At 44.5% G+C, this 25,169-nt stretch overlaps 1 protein-coding gene across 2 annotated transcripts in view; it reads right to left on the reverse strand.

Moving 5' to 3' along the window:
- Positions 1–4,156: 4,156 nt before the first annotated feature.
- Positions 4,157–25,169, reverse strand: part of LOC139170324 (biorientation of chromosomes in cell division protein 1-like 1) — a 34,849-nt gene continuing 13,836 nt past the window's right edge. For both annotated transcript variants that reach the window (XM_070757356.1, XM_070757355.1), the window contains exon 6: positions 4,157–5,344. In XM_070757356.1, coding sequence (XP_070613457.1) covers positions 5,236–5,344 — 109 coding nt within the window. In that variant the 3' untranslated portion in view covers positions 4,157–5,235. The remainder of the gene's footprint in view (positions 5,345–25,169) is intronic.

Below are 25,169 nucleotides of genomic sequence, written 5' to 3' on the forward strand. Positions count from 1 at the left end.
CGCCTGTGCCGTGTTGGCATTGGTCGCGCCCATCACCCGATGGGCGGAGAGCAATCATTTCCCCACCTTGTCAAAAATGGCAGGCGCGGGAAAGGTCGTTACAATGGTGGCCGCGCCTTTGCTACCTCCCTTATGAAGGGGGGGAGGGAGGTCTTCCCCTAAGGGCGAGCCCCTCTGCCGCTTTCCTTTAAAAGGGAAACTCGCCGGCTCCCTGTGGCTTCCTGAATCGGCAGCTCTTGGCGGCGGTGGCGCCGGGGCGGCTTTTTTTCTTTTCACCGCCGAACAGCTGAGAGGCGCTGGATCCCTGCCAACTCAGCCTTTTCTGGGGAAATAACGATCCCCCAAGCCTCCCAGTGGGGGGGGGCGGACCCCCCCCACCTTCGGCTTGCAGCCGGGTTTGGCCTCGGAGGCCAGGAACCCCAGGCTGGGTTGCTCCTCGCCGTGGGATAGTACCCGCTGAGGGAAGGGAACCCCGAGGAGAAATTGGTGGGGGCGGTGCCCGCGGAGGGCAGAGACCCCTTCCAGGAACTTCTCAAAGACCTGTAGAAAGAGAAAAAAACAAACATTAAACAGGTACTTTATTTAATACAATCTAAAACTAATCACAACAAAAACAACAGTCTCTACTCTTGGACTGAGTTTTTAAAACTGAGGTACTGGGGGCTGCTAAGGGGCGGTGACTATCTTTTATTTAAATTAACTTAGTCTCTACCAATAGGATTGGTAATTTACTCATGTTGGACTCTCCTTCCAAGTGCAGTGGAAAATAAAACTGATTATCAGCTGTCTTGTGTTCAGAGTTTCATTGGATTTATCAGATTTTGAGCTGGGTCAAAACTAACATAATTAAATCAAACTTTCCCTTTTTAGCTGCTTGCATTCCATGTAACACAGTTATGGACGATGAGTTTGCTTGTATTACGCATATGTAAAAAGTCATTAAAATACTGTGCATTGGGATCTGATCCTAGGAATAGATTCAGCCATTGAGATTAAAATAGCTTCTAATAAAGAAAGCACTATTTTTATTTGTTATATTTTAACTTGGTATAGGAATCCATTTTTCCTGCAACATAAACAGTGCTTGTAGTATTATAAGTGATACTTGACAGAATATAATTAATTTTCTATTACTTTTCAATGGACTCTTCTGGATTCTTCACTTTGATAGGAAGGAAAAATATCAGGATGAAGATTTTACAATTTATAGTCCAAATTGTAAAGGGCAATCATTCATGACAAAGATGGGTCCAATAACATCTGGAGCATGGGTCACCAAACTTTCAGACCTTAGGTACCACTAAATTCTGCCGCACGAATCCCAGCGACCAATTAGGTCCCACAGAGTGGGCCTTCTCCGGGTCCCGTCAACTAAACAATGTCGGTTGGCGGGCCCCAGGGGAAGAACCTTCTCTGTGGCGGCCCCGGCCCTCTGGAACCAACTCCCCCCGGAGATTAGAACTGCCCCTACTCTCCTTGCCTTTCGTAAGCTCCTTAAGACCCACCTGTGTCGTCAGGCATGGGGGAACTGAGGCATCTCCCCTGGGCGTACAATTTATGAATGGTATGTGTGTATGTATGTGTGTTAGAAATTGGGGTTTTTAAAATGTTTTTTAGTTGGAATTTAGGTTTGTCGCAAACTGTCTTTTTTCACTTGTTGTGAGCCGCCCCGAGTCTGCGGAGAGGGGCGGCATACAAATCTAAATAAATAAATAAATAAATAAATAAATAAATAAATTCATAATTTTAAATCCCATGGACCTCTAATATCAGTGCTGTCTCTCTCCCATCTCTCTCTCATCTTTTTTATCTTTCTCTCCCTCACACACACACCTGTCCCTTTTTTTTCTGTCTCTGTCATCTTTCTATCTCCTCTCTCTCCTCTGTCTGTCTCTGTATTTCATCTTTTTCATCTCTCCCTCTCATTGATTCTCTGGATGTGGGTGCTTCTTTGACCTTTGTTGGTGCTGGATGCACCTCAGTCACTTGGGGAGACCACAATCTGCTCTCCTCCCTGAGCCCCTTGCCCAACCTGGCTGCAGTTAATGCTCCACATTGTAATGGGCTCCAGGAGGAGGGGATGCCATCTGCCCCATTGTGAAGCATGCTAAATGTAACAGTGCTGCGCAAGACACTGTGACAGCAGCAGGCAGGCCATGGAGGCGCCAACAGCACCAATAGAGAAAAAGGCCAGTGTCTTGGGGTGGAGAGGAAGGCATGTCTTCCCAAGTGACCGAGGTGCGTGCAGCTCCAAAAAGGACCGGAAGAAGCACCCCCAAGACCCAACAAGAGATGAAGCAAGTACAGGGGTGCTTTGCTCCTGCTCTGGAACATGGAGCGAGTTTCCATCCCCTACCCTTACCTTCTCAGGCCATTCGAGGAGTAATTACGAGGGGAGGGCAAGCCGAGCCACTGGTGGATTCAGCCAACAGGGAACCACAGTAGGGCACGAAAGATCCATAGGTTGCCAACACCCATTGTTTCAGCTCACCTGCACCACCAGCCTCCCCCTTGCTGCAACAGCACCATTACCTTGTCCCGGCCACTGAGGGCTGCGCTTTTCCTTGCACGTTGCACTCCCTGCAAAGTTGCAAATTGCCCCACCACGAGCTGCCTAGCCAGTCTCAAATTGCAGAGCTCTAGTCACAGGAATGGCCCATTGGTCATCCCAAAGCTGTCCTCCACCCGCGTGCACTGTGGACCACCCAAATTTTCTTGTGGACCACTGATCTGGAGGAACTTCTACTTTTTCCCCAGACTTGAGTTTTTGATGGCTTTCAGATGGTGTGCCTTGATTGATGTTCTTGAGAACCCTTTGCTAAGATGCTTATAAAACCCTACTTTTATCTTGGCTGAAAAACTAAAGATAATTTCCCCTCTAGTTGGGAAAATTATTGTTCCAAGGAAGTAACTTAATCTAAAAGTGTTGCATCTCTCCATGTTACAACAAATGGTTGCATCTTAGTGACTTTGAATGATCTTGAAAAAAGCTAAGGTGAGTACTTTAGAAATCCCAAAGATAAGACTAGTCAAAGAAGCCAAAAACAACCTGAAAGAACTTTCCAGTAAAATCCAGTTTATTTGTTCCTTAACTAGATATCTATTTGGAAGAAATTCTATTAAGAAGTAGAAGATAACACTCTGTTAAAGCTAATCTGAGATGAGAGAATCTATCCTGTGCTACTTTACTTCATTGGGCTAGAGATGTTTCCATTTGTATACAGACGAAGTTCAGGACAGTCCAACTGAAGCCAGATGGGTGTTAACCTTGGGGTTATGCAATTCACAAGCATGGATAGAGGTAGCAATTGAATCAAAGAGTCAAACAGGAGATGCTCATATTTGATGGCTAATGGCTGTAAAAAGGAAGAGATTAACTTGCTTGAACTAGGATAGCCAATGCTAATGAATATCAGATAATGAACTTTCTATGTAAAAAAGGCAACAACTTTTTAGGGAAGGCTTTTCTGTGTAAAAAGGGGGAGGGGAAAAGGCCTCTGGCTGCTCCCTTTACCCTGCAACAGAGCTTGTGACCATAAGTGTTTGCACCAGGAAGCGAGGCTTCACAACTTGGAGGAGGGGGAAAGAATGCATTTTTGCAGCTATTAAGACTTGAAACCTTTCCTGCCTTTGGACCATGCAAGACAACAACTATGAAGGTCAATTGAAATCTTTGAGACTTTCTTTACTTAATATGTGGGAATTAGCAATAAAAATATCTAAAGTGCTTCATTAAAATGATAAGTTTTAATCTGTCATAATTAAAAATAGAAAAAGAATAAATAATTTTTATCTGAAATGCAGGGGCATCCACAAAACAGATCAAAAAGATCGAAATGGCAGCCACAATGTGATTGAAGCTTTGCACATAAAAATCAGACAAAGTTTTGACTGTGCAGTAATGGCCACCATTTTTATTTTGGTTGTATCCTATAGACCTCTCTATGAACATGATTGATCCTATGCTGTAACTTCTATTTCATGAGTCTAATCCAAAACAAAGCACCATTAAATTGCTGGGCTCAGAACACCAAGATTTCAGCTTGTACTTAACTTGCATAAATATCAATAAGTTTCAGAAATGTTTGGGATGACAATCTTTGAGTGTGACTAGAATATATGCAAAAATCTAGTAATTCAAATACTGAGACTCTAGTTTGGAAGCATTTTGTAATTTATATATAAAAATTCAATAAGAAACAAACTAGAATATTTGACAGAAATATCCACAGTACAACAAAAGACCCCCAAACAGCAACTACAACAACAACAAAAAAATGTTTGTTTTAGTTATAAAAGATGAATATGAACATTTTAAAATAATCTCATAATATTTGGCAACTTACATATTTGCAAGAGACAAGTGCAATTAACAATAAAAAAGCTTTACATGGAACTCAAATTGAAGATTTGTTCTTGAGAGTAAAATGAAAAGTTTGGACAACTAGCCAGATTCTATGCCCTTCTTTAATACTAGTGGATATAGTAGGCATATTGCCAATCTTTTCAGTTCTTTTGTTTTCCATTTTTCCATTTTTCTATGGACAAACAAAAGTCCTTGAAAATCAACAATTAAGAGCTCCACAGAAAGGTGATGTGCTCTTCTGTCGAAAACTCTTATTGTACATGTTGCAGCTGGGACACTGGGAGAAATGTTACAAATGAGAATACATTTCTAAAGGAAAGGGCACATTGAATTCAACAATGTAAATGTCATTTTTAACTCTTAGCAAAGAGAAAGTTACAAACACAACAAGAGAAGTAACAAAGCTCTCCTTATGCCTATCTACTTGACCCGAACATGAGAATGTTCTCAGCCAAATAAGCTTTGCCCTTCCTTCTCCTAGTCCTACCCAGTACTAAGCATGGCAACACAACATTTAATAACCAGTTAAAACAATATAGTATAATACCAGGTGTTGCAGTTCAATAAAGTGTTCCCATTATGTTCATACACAGTAAAATACAATATATTTTAAATAAATGTTTTATATACAATTGCTGTTAAAGAAGCCACTAGTGAAAAGTGGATTGGAAGCATTAGCAAATTCCTCCAGATACAAAGAAACCTCTAATTCATATCATCTTCATAAACAAATGGTTTATAAAGCTGTTTAAAATGTTACATGTGTATTATAACTTACATCTTGGAAATACACACATGCAGCCCACCCAAACTTTACAGAGCAGAGAATGTTCCCTCCCACTCTGAATCCCCACTGAAATTAGTTCCAACTATCGTTTGGACTTTTTCATGTCAGTCTCATCAGCCCTCTGGTAATCCTTGTTACGTGATACTGGGGGACTGGCTTCCCTTCTGCGCTTGGTGGGTTGAAATTTTGATCTGAAAGTATCAAAACAAACAAAAATGGATAATTATTTTTAGTAAGCACGGAATCCAGTGACTTTGATCAAACTAGGCCCATAACCTGCTTTGGGGGAGGACAGTTCCCAACAATGCGATTGTTGAGATCCTGGCTAAAATGGGAAGAGAATTTAGTGCTAAGCTGCTCTTCACTCTGCCTCTTTTTGGCTGCCTGACGAGACTTTTTTGGCTGTTCCTCATAATCAAGAGCATGTTTGGAAAAGTATCTGCTGCCATTTTTTGTTCCTGGCCATCTTGACTCCCTGCTATTTTCTCATTTGTACCATTTGCAACCTCTGCCATTCATAGTCAAGACATGGATGAGGAACTCTGGGGCTTTCCACTAGCAGATCCTAGACATCTCCCTCTACTCTTCTGATCAAACAAGGATGGCAAGGATGGTGGGAGCAGTGGGAATCTCTGGGGGGAGCTGATTCCAGAGGGCTGGGCCCCCCACAGAAAGCTGACTCTGTGGGACCTAACCGGTCAATGGGACTCATGCAGCAGAAGGTGATCCTGGAGGTAGTCTAGTCCGATGCCATGCGGACCCTCTTTGAGGGGGTCAAAAATCCCACCCCCCACCAGGGTAATGGATGGACAGATGAAAGTGTCCTTGGAAAGCAGAACCCACAGCCACTCTGTCTTGTCAGGATTGAGTTTGAGCCTGTTAGCACCCATCCAGACCCTAACAGCTTCCATATACTGGCATATCACTGCTTCACTGAGTGGACATGAGGTGGTGATGTATAACCAAGTATCATCAGCATGCTGATCTCACTCCACAGTTTCATGTGGTTATTAAATAGAAGGAGAGAGAGGACCAACCCAAGGAACTCCACAAGGGAAGGACCTAGGAGTTGACCTCTGAGCCCCCACTAGCACCAACTGTGACCATCCAGAGAGGTAGGAGAATCACCGTAAGACCAACCCCTCCAAACGGCACAGAAGGATACCATGGTTGGTGGTATCGAAAACTGCTGAGAGGTCAAGGAGCACCAAGATAGAGGATAAACCCCATATCCCAGGTCTGCCAGAGATCATCCATCAATGTGACCAAAGCAATTTCTGTGCTGTAGTCGGGCCTGAATCCTGACTGTCGAGGGCCTAGATAATTGGCTTCATCCAAGGACCACTGGAGCAACATCACCTTCTCAGCAACCTTCCCCATAAAGGGAAGGTTGGAGGCAGGATGATAGTTGTTAAATACAGCTGGATCCAGGGAAGAATTCTTGAGGAGGAAGTGCATGAGTGCCTCCTTGTAGGGATCTGGAAAGGACCCCTCTCTCAAAGAAGCATTGGTAATCTCCTGGACCCAGCTCTGTGTCATCTCCGTGCTGGCCAAAACCAGCCAGGAGGCCCACAGGTCTAATAAACAGGTGGTGGAACACACAGCTCCCATGGCCTTGTTCACTTCATCAGATGTTACCAGGTCAAACTCCTCCTATTCAGGTGGACTAGGACGGCCCACTGTCATCTTGACTGACTCGTCAGCCAACACTGCATCCCAATTGGAGTCAAGGTCTGTTTGGATCTAAGCGATTTTATCTGCGAAAAACTTGTTAAAGTCCTTGTTAAAAACTTGCACTACCCTGCAAGAGTTCGTCAACTCCCGCCTGATTAAGGAGGGAGTGAGTCACCCTAAACAGGGTGGCTGGGCATGATTCCACAGATGCAAGCAGGGTGACATTATACGTATTTAGAGACATTATTTCTCTAATAACTGTTCAATTTTTCTTCTTTGATTGAGAATATAACCACCATTTTCAGTTTTTTTTATATCTCTACACCAAGACAATTCTTTATTTCTCCCAAATTCTTTAATTCAAATTTCTTTTCTAACTTAGTGGCAAATTCTTTTACTTGTTGTGATGCATACTTTGCAATGAAACAATGATCATCCAGAAATGCTAATAGTAGACAATGTTAACTTTCCAGTGTATATGCAACCATCAGCTTTGCAACTCTTGAACCCAAGATATTTCAATGCAGTATCTAAACACATATTCCAATTTCTGACTGATTGCTTCAGCACATAAATGGCCTTGTTCAATTTATACACCATGTTAGGCTTTTTACTTTCATATCCTGGTGCTTGAACCATGTAAATTTCTTCTTCTAAATCAGCATTGAGGAATGCAGTGGTTATATCAAAATGCCAGATTTTATGTTTATAAACTGCTGCCAATACCAGTGCTGGTCTTATGCTTTCACCTTTCACAATTGGTGCAAACACCTCATCATAGTGTACATTCTTTAGTTGTGAAAAACCTTGTGCCACTAACCTTGCCTTATACTGTACTTCATTATTGGGTAACATCTTTTTCTTGTATACCCACTCACATCCTATAGCTTTGGTACCCTGTGGTAAAGTCACAGATGTAAACACCTCATTGTCTCCCATGGATTTTATCTCTTTGTCCATGGCTTCTTTCCATTTTATTTGTTCAACCTTTGGTAACGCCAACACTTCCTTATAGTTTCTTGGCGCATATCACACATTACACACTTTAACTTTACTGGCAGAATTCCCTTGTTACAATGCTCTGACCTGCGTGGCATTGCCTGTTCTTGCGTTTCAAGCCTTTCTGGCTTTCATTGTCACTAAGTGGATCACCATCACTAAGTGAATCACTGTCACTAAAGGAGACATTTTCAGAATTTGCATCTGTTCCAATTTTGTTCTGCAAAACTAGCAGACATTGAAATCATAATCCTTTTGCTTCCATTGCTAAAGCAATACCTTTTCAGCCTGGCTCATAGCCAACAAATCTGAACTTTCTAGCCTTTAGTTGCCCCTTTCTTCTGATTGCCTTTGGAATATATACCCATACAGTACTTCCAAAAAATCTTAAATGAGCCAGAGATGACTTTCTCCCATATAGGATTGCATATGGATGAATTCCACAATTGATATGGATTGCATATTAATGGATGAACTCCACAGCTTATTAACTAAATAACTATGGCTTCACCCCATTTGATCTGCTTTTACCAGAATCTCCAGTAATGAGTCTTTCATTTTTTGCAAAACACCGTTCCTCCTTTCAGCCACTCCATTCTCTGAAGCTGTGTAAGGATTTGTGCATCTGTGTCTATTCCCAATTGTTTCAACCATTATTGAAAATTTATTGACATAAATTCAGAACCTCTGTCAGTTTGCAACTGACATGCCTGTTGTTTGTACCTTCTCTCTACAAAACTTAACCATTGTTAAAATTGCTGTGGCACCTGTTTTGCTTTTAAGTAAGTAGCAAAACCCAAATCTACTGTAGTCATCTACAATAACCAGTGCATACTTTGCTCCACCCAGACTGGCTTACATAGGTCCAATTAAATCAGCATGAACCAGAGCTGATTTAATAACTCTAGAGCTCTCATGATTTGTCTTGTACTGAACTTGCTAACTGAGAATGCTTTAGATTTAGATACCTAGCATACTTCACAATCCAAATATGCCTTACATTCCATTAAATTTAATTCTTCTGCAAACTGTTCCATCATTTGCAAAACTTTGAAGCTTGCATGGCCAAGTCTTCCGTGTAGAAGATGAACACACAAATTGTGCTCTGCTACTTTGAGAACTTTGCAAGAGATGTTTCACAACAATGTATAATGGAGAATTGACTAAACCATGCCCGTCTTCTTCCTCAGTTTCTGGATATGGTCAGTCAATACTTCACTTTGATTGGCAAGCTGAGTCACCAGACAAAATTCATTGACTAAGCATGTTTTGATTGGCTTTCCCAGCCAGGAACAAATCTCAACATAAACCTGTTCATTTTTCCCTCTTAGCATATCTTCCAATAAAAATATAGTAATAAATTTAAGCATAATAATCATCATAAGTTATATTGTTTACATCTCTTTCTTAACATATTTTCTACTCTTCTTTAAACTCCTTCTTTTATTTCAAACTTGCATTTTTATTATCTAATCTAACCACTGATAAAAGGACCGTTGTACCTACCTGAACGGTCTTCTCGCTGCACTGGAAGGAGAGTCCAACATGGGTAGTTTACCAATCCTATTGGTAGAGACTGAGTTAATTATTTACATATTAATTGAGTACCGCCCCCTTGTATCCCCCATGAGCTCAGTTTTAAAAACGAAGACAATGTAAGAGGATAACCAATTTTTATTGTCAACCATCAACAATTAAAGAAGATTCCCCCCAACTCCGGCGTCCCTGAACATAGCAGTGCGGGGTGGGTTTGGACTCTCCTTCCAGTGCAGCGAGAAGACCATTCAGGTAGGTACAACGGTCCTTCTCCACTGCATCTGGAAGGAGAGTCCAACATGGGATATGCCAAAGATTAAGGTCCATGGGAGGGAGAAGGTCTTGTCAGGGACGTTGGGGAAGAACAAACTCGTTGCAAAACACGTCTTTCAAATGCTGCGTCCGCTGAAGCAAACAAGTCCAACTCATAATGTTTAATAAAGGTTGAAGGAGCCGCCCAGGTTGCGGCTTTGCAAATATCTTCTATGGATGCTTGTGTAGACCATGCGGCCGATGTGGCCGCACTCCTTGATGAGTGTCCCGTCAATCCTAATGGTGGGACCTGGTCCCTTGCTTTGTAAGCTTCCGAGATACAGTCCTTGAGCCAACGGCTAATAGACTTAGACGACAGTCCAAGTCCCATTTTGTGGTGTGAAAATGAAATGAACAATCGTTCAGATTTCCTGAACGTTTCCGTCCTCCTGATGAAGATCTTCAGTGCTCGCCTGACGTCTATCTTGTGCCATCTTAATTCCGATGGATGGTTTCCATGAGTACAAAAATCAGGTAGTACAGTGGAACCCCGACATACGAAATTAATTGGTTCCGGAAGGAACCTCGTATGTCGAAGAGCTCGTAGGTCGAAGCATTGTTTCCCATAGGAAACAATGGAAAAGTGATTAATGCGTGCAAGCCCGAGGGCTGAGGGGAAAAGACGTCGGCTGAGGGGTGCCCGGTGCTTCGGAGCCGGCATGGGGGGGCTTTCCATGCTGGCTCCGATCTTTTCAGACAAGCGCGCCGATTCTCCGCTCACTCCGGGTGAGCGGCGAATCGGCGCATCTGTTTAAAAAGATCGTAGCCGGCATGGAACATCCCCCCATGCCAGCTACGAGCTTTTCAGACAGGCGCGCCGATTCTCCGCTCACTCCGGGTGAGCGGCGAATCGGCGCATCTGTTTAAAAAGATCGTAGCCGGCATGGAACATCCCCCCATGCCAGCTACGAGCTTTTCAGACAGGCGCGCCGATTCTCCGCTCACTCCGGGTGAGCGGCGAATCGGCGCATCTGTTTAAAAAGATCGTAGCCGGCATGGAACATCCCCCCATGCCAGCTACGAGCTTTTCAGACAGGCGCGCCGATTCTCCGCTCACTCCGGGTGAGCGGCGAATCGGCGCATCTGTTTAAAAAGATCGTAGCCGGCATGGAAAATCCCCCCATGCCAGCTACGAGCTTTTCAGACAAGCGCGCCGATTCTCCGCTCACTCCGGGTGAGCGGCGAATCGGCGCATCTGTTTAAAAAGATCGTAGCCGGCATGGAAAATCCCCCCATGCCAGCTACGAGCTTTTCAGACAGGCGCGCCGATTCTCCGCTCACTCCGGGTGAGCGGCGAATCGGCGCATCTGTTTAAAAAGATCGTAGCCGGCATGGAAAATCCCCCCATGCCAGCTACGAGCTTTTCAGATAGGCGCGCCGATTCTCCGCTCACTCCGGGTGAGCGGCGAATCGGCGCATCTGTTTAAAAAGATCGTAGCCGGCATGGAACATCCCCCCATGCCGGCTACGAGCTTTTCAGACAGGCGCGCCGATTCTCCGCTCACTGCTAAAAGCGGAGAATCGGCACGCCTGTCTGAAAAGATCGCCGCCGGTCCGGTGGGGTTTTGCAGCAACCTCCGAGCCCAGGTTGCTTGGAGGTTGCTGCAAAACCCCACCAGACCGGCGGCGATCTTTTCAGACAGGCGCGCTTTCTCGAAAGGGCGGAGAAAGCCCTCTCTCGCAGCCTCCTGGCTGGGAGCACTTTCGCTGCGAGAGAGGGCTTTCTCCGTCCCTTTCGGGAAAGCCCTCTCTCGCAGCGAAAGTGCTCCCAGCCAGGGAGAGCGTTCAGATCCCCCCACCCCCAGCAGAAAGCGTTCAGATCCCCCCACCCCCAGCAGAAGCCAAGGACTCACCAAGCGCTGGATACGAACGGAGAAGAGCCAGGCTGGTTTGCTTTGCAGAGCCGAATAAAGCGTCACGCCCCCCTGACGCTTTTGGCGGCAAAAGAGCCCAGCATCGCTTCGGAAGCCGCCGAAAGCGTCAGAGGGGCGTGACGCTTTATTCGGCTCTGCATCAGCTCGGAAGCAAAGCAAGCCAGGCCGGCTCTTCTCGGCTCGTATCCCGAATGGAAGCTCGTGAGTCGAGCAAAAATTTCTCTACTCTCCCAGCTCGTATCTCGAGTAGCTCGTAAGTAGAGCTGCTCGTATGTCGGGGTTCCACTGTATTAGTTCCTGTTTCCTATGAAAAGTAGTATTCAGCTTTGGTATAAAGGTAGGGTCTAGTCTCAGCACAACTCTGTCAGGATAGAAGATGCAGAGGTCAGGCCTAACTGATAGGGCCGATATTTCAGACACTCTGCATGCTGATGTTATCGCCACTAAGAATGCTGTCTTGATGGAAAGCAGCCGTAGTAAAATGGACCTCAAGGGTTCAAACGGTGGCTTTGTCAATGCCTTGAGTACCAATACGAGGTCCCATGACGGAAACCTTCGAACCGGCGGGTTATGCTTGTTTGTGGCCCCTCGTATGAAGTCTCTCACCCATGGGTGGAAGGCTAACGAACGTACCTCTGGTACCTGTATCATGGTCGAGAGGGCCGCCACCTGTCTCTTTAGGGTATTAGGGGCTAGTCCCCGTTCCATTCCCGCTTGTAGGAACTCTAACACTGCAATCACCGATGCCTCTTTCGGGTTCAAGTGATGTTCCTCACAAAATTTACAAAAGGTTTGCCAAGTTGCTTGGTAAATTCTTGAGGTGGATGGACGTCGTGCTGCTTGCATTGTATCGATGACCTTCTCTGGTAATTTTTGTTGTTTTAGTCGGCTCCTCTCAAGTGCCACACAGTTAGATGTAGCCACTGGGGATCCGGATGTTGTAGATTCCCCTGGCTGAGAGATACGACTTGATCCGGGATTCTCCACGGAGGTGCCACCAACAGTGACACCAGGTCGGAGAACCACGGGCGACGTGGCCAATGTGGAGCCACCAGCAACACTTCTGCCCTCTCCTCCAGAATCTTCTCCACCACCCTGGGTATGAGATTCGTCGGGGGAAAGGCGTAGAGTAGCCCGGGTGGCCAAGGGGATAAAAGTGCATTGACCCCTTCTGCCCCCGGCTCTTGGAATCGTGCGTAGAACCTGGGGAGCTGCGTGTTCTGATGGGTCGCAAACAGGTCTACTAGAGGGGTCCCGAATCTGCGGGCCATCTGCTGAAAAAGGGTAGGGTCCAATCTCCATTCTGAAGGATCTAGAGTGGCCTGCTCAGCCAATCCGCTTGAGTATTGCTGATGCCAGCAATGTGCTCCACCGTCAAGGACGCTAGATGCACCTCGGCCCAATTGAACAGGCGGTTTGTCTCCTCCATGAGACGTCGTGACCTCGTACCTCCTTAGTGGTTTAGATGAGCCCTGGTTGTGACATTGTCTGTCAGCACCCGTACGTGTCTGTTCTGTACTAATGGGAGGAACGTTTGAAGGGCTAAGAAGACTGCCCTGAGTTCTAGGAAATTTATGTTGATTGGGTTTAGGTCTTTGGCTGACCAGAGTCCTTGAGTCATATGGTGTCCAATGTGAGCGCCCCATCCCGAGAGATTGGCGTCCGTCGTAAGAGTGACTGGGTCCTGCAGCCGGAATGGGGAGCCCTTGTGTAAGGCTTGGGATGTCCACCATCCTAGGGACTCCCTGACCGTCCGTGGAACATAGACCTTTTTCTGGAAGTGGCTCATCTTGGTTCTCTGAGCGGGAAGCAAGAACCACTGTAGATCTCGGATATGGTGTCTGGCCCAAGGTACGATGCCTATGGCTGATACCAAGGTCCCCAGAACTTTTGATAGCAGAGCCAATGGCACCTTCTTGAGGCGCCGGATGTCGGAGATCAGTTGGTGTGTATTGAGTTTCCTTTCCGGTGAAAGCGATACTGTGTTTGACAGCGTGTCGATGACTGACCCCAAGTGGAGCAGTCTTGTGGTGGGAGACAGTTGACTCTTCTCCATATTGATTGTGAAGCCATGGGCTTCTAGTGTTTGCATAGTCCTGTCCAAATCGGTTCTGGCTTTTGATGGGGACCTGGACAATATAATTATATTGTCCAGGTATGCCATTAGCCGTATTGACTGCTGTCGAAGATCTGCAGTCAAAATGTCCAACAGTTTGGTAAAGGTCCTTGGGGCGGAGGAAAGGCCGAAAGGCATGGCCCTGTACTGGAAATGTCTCCCCTCGGAGCAAAAGCGAAGAAACCTCCAATGTGCTGGATGGATCGGAACATGTAGGTACGCTTCCTTTAGATCTATGGATGTTAATAGGTCTTGAGAGCGTAAGGAAGCCAGAATTGTCTGTAAGGAGTGCATCTGGAACCTCCTGTATTTTATGAAAACATTCAATTGTTTTAGATTGAGGATTAATCTGCATCCTCCCGAGGCCTTGGGGACTATAAAGATCACCGAGTAGAACCCCTTGCCTTCTTCCTGGCAGGGTACCCGTTCTATGGCGTGAATGTCCAACAAATTGTGATCTCCTTGCGCAGTTGTAGTTTCCTTTGTGGGTCCCGCACTACGGGACAATGAATGAAACGGTTGGGTGGAAGATGGACGAACTCCAACCGGAGACCTTGCAAAACGGTGGCTAAGGCCCATTTGTCGGATGAGGTGATTCGCCAGTAGGAACTGAAATGTAGGAGTTTCCCTCCTAGTGGCAGCCGAGTAGAGTCATTTGGTACGACGGAACCCTCTCTGGCTGCTACCTCGAAAAGGCCTGCTCTATTGTTGATAGCTTCGGGGTCTGTCCTGTAAGGATCCTCTATCTGATTGAAAGGCCGGCTGGTTGTATTGACTATATTGGCCTTGCGTAAAGGATCTCTGGGCCTGCCCCGTTCCGGAGGAAGCTTCCCAGCGAGGGTTCTGGTGCCTAGTATATGGAATGGACTTACGGTCCTGCCTTCTATTGGCCTTGGGAAGTACTTTCCTTTTGTCTCTGTCCTCAATGAGGACTTTCTCCAAACTTTCCCCAAAAAGCATAGAACCCTGGAAGGGGCTCGAGGCTAGACGCCACTTAGATTTTAGGTCCACCTGCCAGTTCCTCAACCAGAGGAGGCGGCGTGATGACAGAGTGGTTGCCATGCTTCTAGTTGAAAATTTTGTCGCATGGAGAGTGGCGTCTGCAGAGAACTCCACTGCTGCTAACAGCTTGCTCAGATCTTGGCGGAGGCAACCATCCTCAGGTCTGAGTCGAGATTGCATTTCCTGCAACGACATAATCGACGCTCTGTTAAAGAATGACGCCGTGGCAGCTGCTCTGAATCCCCAGCCGGACATCTGATGTGCCTTGCGCAACAATGTCTCCACCTTCCTATCCTCTGGCTTCAGGCTGTCACCAGCCTCTGAGGGTACCAGGGTGCTGGAGACGAGGGTCACTACCGGCTGGTCAATTGGCGGGAACTCAAGGAGTTTCTCTACCTCCTCATCGAAGGTGTAAAACTTCCACTCGAGGTTCGAGGGTCCTTGTGCCGCTGCAGGATGCTGCCAAGGGCGCTTGACTCCTTCCATGAAAATCTCTGAAGCTGGGATGTGGTCGGTTTCGGGTTGAGGCTCCTTGAGGAGGGTAGCCGATGTTTTGATTGTGTCCGCCTCGGCTGCCTTGGGCGCGCCGGATAGGTTCATTACCTGCTTGGCCTTGTAGAGCAGGGTTCTGAACAGCGTTGGTTTAAAGAGGCCTACTGCTGGTGGTTGTTCTGGCGCTGTCTCATCCTCAGATAAATCATATTCTCTGTCGCTGTCATCCATTTGTGGTTCCTCCATCAAGGACCCCATGCCCGAAGGTGGCGGTACCGACCAAGGGTTCCTCGTTTGAGCCTGTTCAGGTTGTCTAGCACATTGTTGCACCCCCGTTGCAATGCCTTGTGAGTATGCGTTGGAGATCATCTCCTGCAGGTCAGGTGGCATCTGTTGCCATGAACCAGATGGACCCCTTAGGCCAGCCGCTGTGGGGGTAAACGTAGCTGAGGGTCATTGTAGGCTTCGGATTGAGAGGCCTGCAGACCCTGGCCTGGTCCAGGATGTGCCAGGTGATGGCATGACCTGAGATAGGGGTGGCAATTGTCGTTCAGGGGACTAATCCCCTTTATCCATGATCCCTGTAGCTCCCAAGGTAGACTGGGCGGTCATCAGATCAGGGGTTAGCGGTTGCCTTTGTGTTAGAGGCAATCCTGAAGGTGGGGGGTGAAGGGCTTCTTCCAGCTTTTGTTCTAGGGCCTTAATTCGCTTCTCAGCCTCCTTCAACGAGGAACTTGAAGTGGAGGAGTGGGAGGCTTTGGACTTGTCTTTAGCCTTCCCTTTGCCCTTTTCTTTAATGGTGGGGGAGCTGACATTGTCCTTCCCGGACTCCTCCATTGTACTCACGGTAATGCTCTTTTCAGTAGATGCTCCGTGCACCAAAGGCCAAACTGCCTCATCAGGTCTCATTCCAAAAATGGCGCCCAGGCTTTCCAGCCTCCTGCGCCGGCGCACTAGGGTCAGTCAGTCCTTTCGCGCCTAATGCCGCTGGAAATTAGCGCTTTCGCGCTCTTTCGCGCCGGGCGATGCCGGCTTCCAAAATGGCAGCGCCCATGCCGGTCCGCGGTCCTTGGGCTAGCCGCTCCTCGCCCTGCCGCCTGCTGAGGGTCTCTGCCAGGGTTTCCTCCTGGCTCGCCTTCTTAGTTGCTCCAGAGCCTGGAGACCTCGGCGTTAGTGCTGCTGTAGCGGCTGCGGCGGTGGCTTTTTTCCTTTAGCCGCCGAACAGCTGATCAGGCTTCTCAGGAGCGCTGCCGGGCTCCGGGATCGATGTCGAGCCTCCCAGTGGGGGATGGGTGGGCGGACCCCCCCACCTTCAGCTCGCAGCCTTAGTTTGGCCTCGGAGGCCAGGGACCCCAGGCTGAGGTGCTCCTCTCTGGGGCAATTCCCGCGGGGGGAAAAGGACCCCTAAGGAGTGTCATTGGGGGTGGTGCCCGCGGAGGGCAGAGACCCCTTCCCAGTCTTCAACACCATCTGGAAAAGAGAAAAACATTAAACAAGTAAGTTTTAAACAATTTAAAACAAGTTAAATCACAATTTTATTCTAAGAGCAAAAACTCAGCAGTCTCTACACTTGGACTGAGTTTTTAAAACTGAGCTCATGCGGGATACAAGGGGGCGGTACTCAATTAATATGTAAATAATTAACTCAGTCTCTACCAATAGGATTGGTAAACTACCCATGTTGGACTCTCCTTCCAGATGCAGTGGAGAATAATTCCCATATCATATAATATCCAGTTTGTTCTTTCTCCTTAATTGCTATGGTTAATCTATTCATTTATGCACATTCTAATACTTTCCTAATCGCCTACCCATCAGATCCCAGCAGGGATCTCTTCTCTTTTTCAATGTTGTGCTAATACAATTCTAGCTGCAGTTGAAATGTGAATAATTTAATACTGTATATACTCGAGTATAAGTCGACCTGATTATAAGCTGAGGCACTTACTTTTGCCACAAAAACTGAGAAAATTTATTGACTTGAGTATAAGTCAAGGGTGGAAAATGCAGTGTACTTATAAAAATGGAAGCCAATAAAATTACATCAATTGAGGCATCAGTAGATTAAATATTTTAGAATATTTATTTCAAAGAAAACCAGTAAACTAGCTCTGTAAGTTTAAAACAATGTAAACAGGTATATGTCTCCCCAAGGCAGGTATAGGCAAACAAAAATACAAGTACTTACCTCAATCCCCCGCTGCTCCCATTGGTTTGGGTTAGGGTTAGGGTACCTGGCCTCTCCTTGCCTCAAAGAGATACAATTTCCCTCTCTATTTACTATTACTGAACATCCAAAATATACTATTTAATTACATTACACTTGCCTTCAGATGTACCGGTACTTCCCTAGTTTACACATTGTTAGAGCTAGGAAATGTCATGGATTGAGTAAAATGTGGTGATTCTCACTTAACAACACTTTTACTTAACAAGCAAAATTTTGGGCTCAATTGTAGTCATAGGTCTTTCTTTCTCTCTCCTTCCTTCCTTCCTTCTTCTGTCCTTGTTTCCTCCCCCCTTCTTTTTCTGTCTGTCTGTCTTCCTTCCTTCCTCTTTCCTTCTTTTGTCCCTCCCCTCCTTTCCTTTTTTGTCTGTCTTCCTTACTTCCTACCTTACCATCGTTCTTTGTCTGTCCCCCTTCCTTCCTACCATCTTGCTTTTTCTTTCTGTCTTCCTTCCTTCCTTCCTCTTCCTTCCTTCCTTCCTTCCTCCCTTTCTTTCCTATCTATCTGTTTTTCTTTTCTGTCTGTCTTCCTTCTTCCTTCTTCCTTCCTAGCATCTCCCCCCTCCCCCTTGGTAAATTACAGTTAATACTGTACTGGTTTTTATTTAAGGTTACAAAGCAAATGAAGAATCATTTTGAGTATTCTCTAAAATTTCTTCAGTGGAATCCGTAGCTTACCTGGCAAAAGATTTTTCACCTGTCAGGAGCCTTGGCACGGGGCAGGTAGAAAGTGAAGTCCTGGCAGATGGGTGGCTGGCGAGGACCACGCGCTCCCATTCACCCCTTGCTCCAGCCATTTCAGAGGAAACCCCCCCACCACCCACTCCAGTAATTTTCTTTTGGAAAAATTCCTTGCTGCAATCCCAGCCGTTCAGTTTTTTAAAAAGCTGAGTGGCTGGGATTGCAGCAAGGAATCCCTGAGTGGCCGGGGGAGGTGCCTCCGCAGACACAATCACCTTCCTTTGTGATTGCTGCCTACTTGGAGCCCCTACCCCCACACTGCCAGGTCGCGATTCAGCAGCGGTGGATGTCGGGCATGGATGTGAAGGGGCTGCGAGAGGGCTTTCGCCGAGTGCTTTGGGAGCGCCTGGCCTGCCCCTCCTGCAGCCCCTTCACTGAGAACGCTTTTGCTGAGCTCTGACAGTGAAGAGGCTGCAGGAGGGGAGGGGCAGGTGCTACCGAAGTGCTCGGCGAAAGCGCTCTCAGCGAAGCAAATGCAAGAGTGCTTTCACCGAGCACTTCGAGAGCGCCTGTCTTTGCTTCATCCATGGAGAGGTAGCACCTGCCCTGTCCCTGCATAGTTCGCTCATCTGAGCTGCCAATGCCTGCCAGTGTCCCGCGGGCGTCCTTTGCTCCGAACTGGAGTCCTTGCTGGCGCTCAAGCCATCACAGTGCCTGAGCGCCATAAGTGACTCGAATATAAGTCGATGTCGGATTTTCAGCACATTTTTGGTGCTGAAAAACTCGACTTATACTCGAGTATATACGGTATATGTTTTCTTTACTATAGATTTTAGGTAAGATCCCCAACAGAAGTATTTCTGATTTTAAATCTATGTGCTGTTTTATCGTCTTTTCAAACCATGTATGTATTTTTGGCCAATATTTTTTTGCTTCTACACATGTCCACCACATATCATAATAAGACCCAGGTGTCTGATGGCACTTCCAACATTTAGCTGACTTATCTTTAAACATCTTTGCCAACCTCACCGGTGTAACGTGCCATCTATAACAGTGATTCCCAATCTTGGCAACTTGAAGATATTTGGACTTCAACTCCCAGAATTCCCCAGCCAGCGAATGCTGGCTGGGGAATTCTGGGAGTTGAAGTACAGTTATCTTCAAGTTGCCAAGGTTGGGAAACACTGATCTATAAAACATTTTATACAAATTTTCTTTTTATCATTTAATACAAATTTTATTTTTATCCGTGTATCAATAATTCCTATCCCATTTGTCTGATTCTATTGTGTGACCAAATTTTTTTGCCCATGCCATCGTCTCCTTACTTCTTATTCTTCCAATTTTCTACCCAATAAGTAAGCTGTACAATTTCTTTATCAATCTTTCCTCTGTTCCTGTCAGTATCTTATCTAATTCTGTTAATTCTTTATAAAAGCCATATAATTTAGCATCTTTAGAATGTATCTGCACTTGTGAATACCATGCCATATTGATTCCTTGATCACTCAGTTCTTGTTTAGTTTTGAGTTCCCCCTTTTCATTCAAGATAGTTTTGTATCTAACAATATTTCTCATTTGGGTGAATCAGTATTTCCATTGTTGAAAGCCAAACTGGTATCCTCAAATAATGTTGCTCTTTAATTTTCTCCCATTCTAACATTTCTTATGTAATGTCTTTGAAAATAACCATGTATCTTATTTTTCCTATACCACAAAAATGCATGCCAACTCAATTGCAGATCATGTCCTTCCAAAATAAATAACCTTTTATGCCTCAATACAATCCATTCTTTCATCCATGTTAATACAGTGTTCCCTCGATTTTCGCGGGTTCGAACTTCGCGAATAGCCTATACCACGGTTTTTCAAAAAATATTAATTAAAAAATACTTTGCGGTTTTTTTCCCTATACCACGGTTTTTCCCACCCGATGACATCGTATGTCATCGCCAAACTAATAATTTTTGCAAATAAATAACAAAAAAAATAATTATTGTTAATAAATAATTATGTTTATAAATATCAGGATCACTAAGTGTCTTATTCAATGGTGAGTACCAGTAATAACAGTGAGTAAATGGTTGTTAAGGGAATGGAAAATGGTAATTTAGGGGTTTAAAGTGTTAAGGGAAGGCTTGTGATACTGTCCATAGCCAAAAATGGTGTATTTACTTCCGCATCTCTACTTCGCGGAAATTCGACTTTCGCGGGTGGTCTTGGAACGCATCCCCAGCGGAAATCGAGGGAACACTGTACAGCAGCCTGACACTACAATTCCCAATGTGGTAACCCAAAACGTCTTCTACTTTTTAAACCTTGCAACATTTTAAAGCTAATAATCGCTTTCCCCCCTTTCGAAATATATTTATGTCCTTTGGGAATGGGCGGCATAAGTCGAAATAAATAAATAAATGTATTATTTTGTTAAGTTCATCAAAATATTTTTCCGTTTATGGGATTTGTTTGAAATAAATACAATAATCTTGGCAATATGTTCATTTTGATTGTAGTTATTTGATTGTAGAATGATAATTGCAGATTTTTCCATTTTTCTATTTGAATTTGTTGCAACAATTTATGATAGTGTCAGCCTCCATACTAGATGGATGGCACCACCTGAAGATGAACCCCCACATCACACGATGGGGACATTTAGCCAGGATCCTTGAGGGGGAGGGATTTGAGAATCCTTTCAATATGTAATTTTTGAAATGGGACATTTCGTCTCCCCCTAGCCTGATTGGTCTCCAGCCTTCCGACTATTGGGCTCTGCTCCTTCACTGAAAAGGCCCTAGCTGTTTGGGTCAGCCTTTCCGTCACAACCCCTCCTATCACAACTGCTTAATCACATGCCTTTCTCTGAACAGGCACAAAACCCCATTCACCCCAGGCTTTTGGGCACACGAGACACTTTGCCATCAACCAATCAGAGGAGCAAGAGCTCTCCTGCTAGTTTGCATGGAACTTTCCTCTTGCTCTCTATGTGTCCACTAGTTTACAACCTGTCCCAACACTTTCTTTCTGTCACGGAGGGTTTCCAACCTTCCCAGACCTTCTGATCCCCTCCACTCTGAACAATCCCACCACTTTCTCCCTTATTCCAGCGAGAGAGGAGATTCATCCCTTTTATGCCCTATGTGTCCACTAGTTTCCAATCCTTCCCAAATCTTCCATTCTGGTTCCCTCCACTCTAAACAATCCCACCACCTTCTCCCTCATTCCAGTGAGAGGAAAGGTGAAGGGACATCATGCAAACTACAGGACAAGTAGAGAGCGAATGGGGAAGAGGAAGGCTTGAAAACACTCATGCAAACTAGAGGGAGAGTTCTTGCTCCTCTAATTGGCTGGTAGCAAAGTGTCCCATGCGCCCAAAAGCCCAGGGTGAATGGGTTTTTTTGCCCGTTCAGGGAAAGGCCTGCGACTAAGCGGCTGTGACAGGAGGGATGTGATAGAAGGGCTGGGCCAAACAGCTAGGATGCTTTCAGCCAGCTAGGGCCCTTTCAACAAAGGAGAAAAGGCAGTGCCTAAGAGTTGGAGGTGAAAGTCTGGAGACGAAACAGGCGTGGCCAACAGGAGGCGGCGAAAAGTCTCATTCCAGGAATAATGGATGGAAACTGACCAAGGAAAGATTCAATATAGAATTAAGGAGAAACTTTCTGATGGTGAGACTGATCAACCAATTGAACAGCTTGTCTATGGAGGTTGCGAGAGCTCTAAAACTTGAGACTTTCAAAAGGAGATTGGACTGCCATTTGTCCGAAATGGTATAGGGACTCTGCTTGAGCAGGAGGTTGGACTACAAGGTCCCTACAAGGTCCCTTCCAACACTAACAATCTGTCATCTGCAATTTTCACGTCTTTAGCCTCAGATCTTGCTTTTCTTTTATTGTTATCAGTTCATACTTAGTAAAAGTACCTTTCTCTATCAACATGGAGTTGGGGTTTTCCTTTCTTAGGTTTTAAATGGAGGCACATGTGACAGAAAATTATTTTCCTTTATGGTTACACATCTTGCTGTCAGCTGAATCTATTAAGTATTTTACTTTTTTTGTAATTTGAATATCTATTTTCTTCGTTAGCTTTTTCCTGGCTATGTGTAAGATTTTTTACTAATATCTTAGTTTTCTGTTTATTTTCAGCCCTGCTACTTCTCTATATTCTTTAAAAAAAAAATAATTTAGGCCCTGTTTCTTGTGGATCTTCCAAGACAAAAATGAAGTCATCTGCAAATCCCTGCAGTTGATACTTTTCCTTTTTTATTTCTGTGCCTTTTATCTCTATATCTTGTCTAATATTTCTATTTAATACTTCCAATGTCAATATAAATAATAGTGGAGACAAGAGACACCCTTGTATTGTATCTGATGAGCCAGCCGGGTTGCAGCTGGCATTTAGGCCAGGGAGCATGACATTGCACACCCGACATGGAGCTGTGGATGCTGGTGGATGACATCAGCCAAGGCAGCAGCCATTTATCAGCTGTTAGTAGTAGACAGATCCTGATAACTAGCATGGACAGGAGGGTAATTATGCTGGGTATTGGCAGCAGTCATTTATCAACCGTATTGGCTACAGAGACAAACTGCTATTTTGGATTGGAGGATGGGTGAGCATGTGGATGTTGCGAGCGAAGGATAAAGATAGTGGGAGAAATGCAATTCACAGATTTGATACAAGCTTTACTTTGAGTGTTTATAAGTTCATGCCGAAGAAGCCTAATAAAACCTGGATATAAATCAGCATTGCCTCTTCTCTTGCCTATTTCCTCCAAATCTTTTTCATCTTCTTTTTGTTGTATATTCCTCTCTCCTGTGGCTTCCTCTCATTGCTTGACCTGTTCTTTTTTACTTATTCTCACTTCTTCTTGTGGTCCAAAATATTGCTCATAAAATGGCTCTGCTTTTACTATGGAGTCCAATCTATGTCTTTGCTCCATTCAGGTCACAAATATTCCCTCCAGTATCAACCATCTAAAATTCACTCAATTTTTAATTTTTTGCTTTGTCAAGAATTGCTATTCCTTCCTTATTTCTCTAATCTTGGAATTTGCTTTAAGACTACTATTTTATTCCCTTTGCATTTTAAAGGATCATTTCTCACTCTCTAATCTCTATAGAATATCTACTTTCATTGCTTTTTAAAAAAATCTCACATGGACCTTTCTAGGGAGCTTGTGTCTAGCCGCATGTCTAGGATTAACTCTAAATATTTTGTCAATATCTACAAGAATTTTTTCTTTGTCTATCTGTAAGGCAACCGCCAGGAGTTCTGCCAATATTTCTGCTAATTTTTCTCTCTTTTCTTCCTCAATATTTTGGAATTGCAGATAATCAGCCCTATCCATTTCTAAATGATATTATTGTTCGTTCTTTTTGTCTGATAGTGTAATTCTTTTGTCAACTTCATCCACTTTCCCCCCCCCACTTGTTCCACTTTCTTGTCTACTTTCTGCATGTGTTCATTACTTGCCATCATTTGTTGAACATTCTCTAATTTATAGTCTAATTTATTATTATTTTTGAAATCATCGTGCAGAGATTGCATTATCCATTTTAATTCTGCCTGCATTTCGTTCTCATGTTATAACATAGCATCCAAAATCCTCTGCCTCAATGGGCTCAAGTTGCTGCTGCTGATGCTAAAGATGGTGGTAATGGTGTTTTCCTCATTTTAAAATATTTATAATTCACAAAGAGTAAGAGATAAAGTTATCAGTTATAATCCAAGGATTAAAAAAAGAAGCAGCAATAAGCAAAGAGAAGAAAAATGAAATATAGATTATAATCCAAAATTTATCAATATTTAACCCCATTCTTCTTATTACTTTCTTCAGGTTCTTCAGACCCTAATCCTTTATTATCCAAAAGAAAGGGATAATATGTTAAAAAATTGCATTCTACATAGGCCTAGCAAGCCCTAAAATTTAATCACCAGTTGTTTTGTATTCACAAGAGTTCACAGGACTATGTAAAGGCAAAAAAGAAATAAAAATAAGGGGAAGTCTTTGCTATTTGTTTCACTTTGAGTTCCAAGAGCTAGACTGTTTAAAAATAGCAAGTCTGAGTATTTCACTCTCTATCTCACTTATTCATTCTAAAATGTTTGTAATACAAGAATTGTTTTTCGGAGAGTCAATCCTTATCTTCAGTCTCTGAAGGTTATAAACTTGGTTTATCCCCCCCCCCCCCCCCAACCTTTCTCCTTTACAGCTCTCAGCTTCCACTTCCACCTGTAGGTAGCACTGTGACTTTGCTATGCTCTTCCTCTTTTTCTTTCTCCTTTTATACAATATACTCCAGTTCAAATGTTATAAAAATAAAATAGAAAAGACAGGTCTATATATCTGAATATTGTAGTATCCAAGGCTTCTGAACTATTCAATATTGTATTTAAGTACCCAGTCTGGCTTTTAGAGACAAAATATTTTCATTCTTTTTCTTAAAAGTTCTCCAGCTTAAATTCCTGTTTCAGAACAGCTCTTCGGCTCTCCTTGCCACTTTCCACAGGAGGTGAAGAAGAAAAAACAATTCTGCCTCTTTTTTTGGGTCCCACTTTCACCAAATGTTTTCTTCCCTCCACTAAAATTAAGAATTCAGCATTGGAAATCACTCAGACAGTCTTCTATGCTTCTTTCCAGTGACTTCCAGTGGCTGGCACAGCTTTGGTCCAGCACACAATTGCCGTCCCTTCCTGTGCATTGAGTTTGAGAGCCTCCTGAGAACAGCAGAGTGTGCTCTTTGTTCATCGCTCCTTTGAGGCAATTTAGGGTCCAACTGGACACCCCCACCTGACTGGATTTTGACACGATTCCCTCCAGCACTGTGGAGCCTGTTCTATCACCGCAACATCAGCCATGCCCTTCCCCTTAAGCACCCACAACTTCAGAGGGCAAGTTATTCCACTGGTTAATTGTTATCACAGGAAATTTCGCCTTATTTCCAGGTTGCTTCTTTCTTGATTAGTTTCCATCCATTGTTTTTTTTAATTTTGCCTTCTGGTGCTTTGGGAAAAAAAGCTGATCCCCTCTTCTTTGTGGCAAACTGTCAAATACTGGAATACTGTTATCATGTCACCAGTCATTTTTTTTTCTCTAGACT

This window comes from Erythrolamprus reginae, chromosome 7, assembly GCF_031021105.1.
Source record: "Erythrolamprus reginae isolate rEryReg1 chromosome 7, rEryReg1.hap1, whole genome shotgun sequence".
Classification (NCBI taxonomy): Eukaryota; Metazoa; Chordata; class Lepidosauria; order Squamata; family Dipsadidae; genus Erythrolamprus; species Erythrolamprus reginae.